At 38.6% G+C, this 5,415-nt stretch overlaps 1 protein-coding gene across 1 annotated transcript; it reads right to left on the bottom strand.

Annotated features, from left to right (window-relative positions):
* Positions 1-445: 445 nt before the first annotated feature.
* On the bottom strand, positions 446-5,415 carry LOC134617935 (selection and upkeep of intraepithelial T-cells protein 7-like). The gene is made up of 3 exons (XM_063463029.1): positions 5,188-5,415; positions 944-1,279; positions 446-705 (listed from the first exon to the last, which is right to left on the bottom strand). Exons 1-3 carry the CDS (start codon positions 5,243-5,245, stop codon positions 623-625), a joined length of 477 nt encoding a protein of 158 aa, XP_063319099.1. The 5' UTR covers positions 5,246-5,415; the 3' UTR covers positions 446-622.

The following is a 5,415-nucleotide window of genomic DNA, read 5'->3' as shown; positions in this document are numbered from 1 at the left end:
ATTTTGGGAGTGTTTACCAGAACAGACAGGATTAGAAATAGGCATACCAGAGGGACAGATTAGTTGTGAGATATATTTAGAAAGGCAGTAGAGTTGTCAGATTCATCTAGCACTAAATGCCTACATTTGGATGCTGCACACATCTGATGTTCTTACTGAGTATCCAGTTAATTAAAGTCACCAGCCACATCTATTAACAGCAGCTTTCTCCAAATGATCTGAGCACTTGGTGAATTAGTTTGCATTCACTTTGGCATTTAATTTTGGTTGTTTTGTGGTTAATTTTATGTAACTGATTTCAGATCACATTTCTTTGCTCTAGTTACCTGTAGTTACCAGTGCGTCATTTTATAATTCAACTGCAAACATTTTGGTTAATTTTGGTTAATCTTTTCTTAAAATGATCCATATGCTCACAGCAAGGTTTGAAGTTCTTTATTGCCAAAACCTTACTTCTATACAAAAATGCAGTTCAGTTGTTAAAAAAAAGAAAAAAGAATTATACAACAGATGACAGTCATTGAAATTGTTTTATGTTCCTTTTGTCATCAGTTGACCTGGGATCTTTCAAACCTGATGCAGTTCAGTGGGAGGCTGGTATGGATCCTGAGTCTGGTGTTCTCTAAACTGCAAAACCAACAGCAACAAAAAGTAGACCAAAAACTGGCACAACAACTTTCAGTCTAGCAGCTCCTCCTGTCTGACCTGCAGGTGAGAAACAGGTGTGAGGTGTCAGCTGTCAGGTAGGTGATGAGTGAAGAACAGAACAGAATCCATTTCCTCTTCAAACTGCTGTCAGACATTATCTACTGCACTCTGATCACATCACTCAGACCAGCTGCTTTCTACAAAGTCTCATCAACAACATCTTTAGAAACAAACATCAACAACCAGGAAGCAGCTTCACCTCTGATCACACACACACTCAACTCTACTCACTCACCTGGAGGATCAACTCTCAGGTAGATGCTGCTGATGGGTTTCTCTTGGTTTCCTCCTGACTGAAAACTATAACACTCGTATGTTCCAGTGTCATTAATTATCACATTCTTCAGAATCAAAGACACGTCTCCTTCCTTAATCTTTTTGTACTGCAGATCCACCCGGTTCTTAAAAGATGGATGCTGGTCATCTGGATCAAGGTGTCCATCCCGGAATAACAGGACATATTTTGTCCCCAGGTCAGCTCTGCTCCACTGTACAGTGTTGATGTTGTTGTTTTCAGCTTGACAAGGAAGAGTGAGATTCTGTCCAGACTGAGCTGTGATGATTTTCTTATCTGTAAGAATAAACAACACAGAGCAGAGAGGTTAAAGCAATTACAGCTTTGATTTCTGAACCAGAGATTTAATAATTCAGAAATAATAATATATATATATAATTATATAATATATATAATTCAGCTGTCCTATAAATTTTAAAGCCTCTTAATGTATTTGTCATTTATTCCCTCACTTATTACAAGAATATTTTAATATCTCTTAATATCTCTCAACAATTTTTTTAATTAAATTAAAAACAACCAAATTTCTTTTAAACATGTGTTTCTCTTAGTTGTACCATTGAATTTTTTAGATTTAGTATTAAAAATATCCCAAAATGGAATAGCACAACAACATTCTGCAGCAGTAGAACTCTAAGCTTTGATAACAGACTTTTTCGGATTTCCTGCACAGCGCCACCCATAGTGTGTTATTGTGTCTGTAAAGCTCCACACAGTAAAGAATGTGACCCTGACTCCTGCTTTCCTGAGATCAACAGCAAACCTGAGAGCTAAAAAATATGTGAAAGTGACTTGGCTTTGTTACATCTTTTAAAGCATTGTGGAGCAATGTTCCCTCTAAGCTGCGCAATTGCACTCTGCTGGCACGGTCTCTGCGCACAAAAAATCTGCGTTGCGCACAAAAAAAACTACTGGAAAAAAATCTAACCTGAATTGAAATTGAAATTAATACTTCAACAATCATGTTTTGCAGTGTTAGTCAGTAAGTGACTGGCTGCTCCAGTATGGGATTAGAACGATGCCACCTTATCCCATAGTCCAGCCAATAATGCGATTCACATTCGTATATACGCAGCTAATCAACGTGGTTAACAGGCTATGACAGCGTCCTTATGCGCCGACACCGGAGTTTTAGCTAGCAAAGCGGCGTGGCTGATGTGGAGTGAAGCCACGTTAATGACAACGTGTACAACCATTGGAGATGTGAGCAGGACAGACGGAACAACTGAGGGAAAAGTGGACTTTATACCAGTTTTTAAATTATGTTGACAGGCCACGTAAAACCAGCGTTATGATAAAAATATCTGCAATGTTTGGTTTTCTTCCTGAATACTGTCGTTGTTTATATTTACTGCGGGAAGAAACGGTAAAAACAGCGTTTTATAAGAAAAAAGGCTTGAAACCCTGTGAGCAAAAACAAACCCCACCCCCCTTTCCTACTCGTCCAAAAAAAGTACCGTGTCGACCAATCAAAAAATAATATGGCAACGTGGCATCTAGTTCTTAAGAAACGCGGGGAAGTTTTAGGAGTGACGGCGGTGTTTAGAGATGTGAGAGATTTGAGACGTGTAGCGCAAATCTTGTGTAGTTAGTGTGTAGTGTAGTCAATAGTTGTGTTGTGTGTGTCAGAACAATGAGGCGACTGCTGAATGTTACAGGTGTTACAGGAGTGATACATCTCCTGTTGTCAGGCCTGCAGGTATCAGGCTGTTGTTCTCCTTTATCTCATAGTGGACAGAAATGACTTTTGTGGCATCAGATTTGATGCAGAACAGCTGATTGTTCTGTAAATAGTTTGAAATGTTTGTTTAAAAACGCCTTGGCTGCATTAAAAAAAATAGCTGCAAAAAAACTTGTGATCTCCACTCAGTTTGCCATAGTTACTTTTTTAAAGAAGTAACTATATAATTAATTGCCCAACATTGGTCATTATATACTGTATTTGGCAGACAGAGTTACAGGACTCTCTCCCAGACCACAGACTCCGACTCATAATACAAGTCAGAGCTTTATTAAAAAAAAAAAAAAAAAAAACTAAAAAAAGTAACTTGTGTTTTCAAAATTGGAGTTCAAGTTATTTTTTACTTCCAATAGTGTTAACATACTACACAAGTCATGAACAAGATTTATTTATTAATGTTCATTGTAAGTGGGCTAAAGCAGTTAATTAAAAGTTGTCTAAAATAAATGTAAATGCTGTAATTTGATTATTTTAAAAACCATGTAACTTGGATCAATTAGATGCTGGCGTGACCACAGTGCACACTGTAGCTCACAGTGGTCCAAGGGATCGCTCAGGGAGTTTGTGTGTTCGCTCAGACACGTGAAAAATTAGAGGGAACATTGTGGTGGAGATCAGGGTCTACCTGTGAACCTGACTTCTGACTGGTAGTCAGCTTGTTGGCATGGCTGGCAGGCTAAAGGAATATAGTAGCTGGTAGTTACAGTCTCTAACAACTGGCTTCTACTGGATAGTCTTCTTTAATGATGTTTAATATATATTTTGAAAATAATAATGTTAAGCTTTGAAATAAAACAAAAATGTTTACACTTCATAATTGCTTCGTCAGAATTTTGACAACAACATAATAATGAACACTGATGGGGAGTGTAACGTTTTTTTTTGTTTGTTGTTTTTTTTCTGTGATACAGATTGTAAACTCACTGTCTGTCCCATACTTCGGAACGGTAGGAGGCGGTACTACTCCTTTAAGTTAATAGTGATGGTAAATTTGATTCTTTTTACTGAATTGAGTTTTTGAGTTTTTGAGTCATTTGATTCACTGAGTCAGTTGACCAGAGAGTGCAAGAAATGTACATTTTCACTCAAACTTAATTTGTTTATCTTTTCATATATATCCTACTGCTAAGATGAGTGATTCTAAAAGGAAACAACTATTTTATAGAGCAAAAAAGAACAAAAACATTTCTAAAATTAATTAATTAATTAATAAACAATTATTTTGTTTATTTTTATTTTATTAGTATTTTCCTTAAATGTGTCAAATATATATTTTCTCATCTAAATGGCCACTGAGCTGTGAGCCAGGGGGTGGTAATGCACCTTAACATGGTTGCCAACCAAGAAGAAGAAGCTGTGAGCCAGGAGGGAGGGGGTGAGTGAGTGAGTGAATGAGTGAGTGATTAGTTCCTCTATGATTCAGCACAGGAGGGAGGGAGTGAGTCCTGAGTGATTTGCTTACGCTTACGATTCAGCACAGGGATGAGTCAGTGAGTCAGTTGGGCTTGTGAATCATGATTCATGAGTCAGTAAAGTGATTCTCGGGTATTGAACGATTCGTTCATGATTCGCGCATCACTAACGGGTAACGCTTTAGGACCCAGCGGGTTCAGGGGCGGGTAAGAAGCGGGCATGGTAAAGGTTTTGTCTGTGTAGGTTCTCACTCAGTCATTCAGGTATGGATGGACTTCTTTAAGTTTCATGATGATGTGTCACCGCTTATCCTAGAAGCTTCTTCAGTTCTAAAACCACATGGTGGTGAGTTTGTTATGTACCAGCGCACATTAGCACTGGGTTGCTTTAATAATGAGAAACTATTATAAACCAGTTTCACAGCCAATAAGTTAAATAAATGGCATCTGGGCAGACACGCCGGCAGGGCTCGTCTAGCAACTTGGTATTTTACTGGAGGGCTGATGGATCAGTTGATAAGCCGCTGAGCAACGGCTGTGAAAGCAGTTCGTTGATATTCATTACGGCCACTGGATTTTCCAAACATATCTCCCCTGCGCTCGATGCGCGCTAACGCGGCTTGTAAAACAAACTTTATTGTGAAACTAAAAATAAATGCAGCAAAATCAATAGTCAAATTAATAACATGTCAGTAAAAACTAATACTCACAGAGGCACAGGAGGCTGTGAATGTGAGGAGGAGAGAGGTGAAAGTAATGTGATAAGTAAACGGATGGAGGCACAGATTCAAGAGAAATGATAGCTGAAGTGCAGCTTTTAATGAACACATGTTGCAGTGCAGCACTCCAAGCCTGCACGACACACTTCTTTATCTCTGTCACACATACGTTACAGTGACGGACGTAAGCTCCACGCAGACTCTTATGCAGAGCCTTCAAACACAAACTGAATCAATATAAAACCAAAGTGACATCCGTTAGTTTCTCTACCTCAGAGGGAAACAGTTTAGTTTTTAACGTTTGAATCTCACCTGCAGAGACGACCACGAGGAGCCCGATAGACAGGAAACAGCAGAGAGATGCAGACATTTCTTTGTTAATGTTGATGCATCGACACTTAGATGGTTATAAATGTCCCAGGATGCTGGTATTTACTGTGGGTAACTTAAGATGAGTGTAAAACCCGACTGCGTTAATTAATTAAAGATATTGAGTGTTTGTAGTTATTGAGTGCGGGAACACCCACTTTCTCTGCATCC

Source organism: Pelmatolapia mariae, linkage group LG3_W, assembly GCF_036321145.2.
Source record: "Pelmatolapia mariae isolate MD_Pm_ZW linkage group LG3_W, Pm_UMD_F_2, whole genome shotgun sequence".
NCBI classification, from domain to species: Eukaryota; Metazoa; Chordata; class Actinopteri; order Cichliformes; family Cichlidae; genus Pelmatolapia; species Pelmatolapia mariae.
Note: the sequence above shows the minus strand (reverse complement) of the source record. Positions and strands in the feature narration are given on the sequence as shown.

Coding starts and splice junctions, on each gene's coding strand:
- LOC134617935 (XM_063463029.1), bottom strand. CDS start 5,245: ATGTCTGCATCTCTCTGCTGTTTCCTGTCTATCGGGCTCCTCGTGGTC. Junction 1,280..5,187: donor CCTCGTGGTCGTCTCTGCAG/GTGAGATTCAAA, acceptor TTATTCTTACAG/ATAAGAAAATCATCACAGCT. Junction 706..943: donor CCTGAGAGTTGATCCTCCAG/GTGAGTGAGTAG, acceptor TCTCACCTGCAG/GTCAGACAGGAGGAGCTGCT.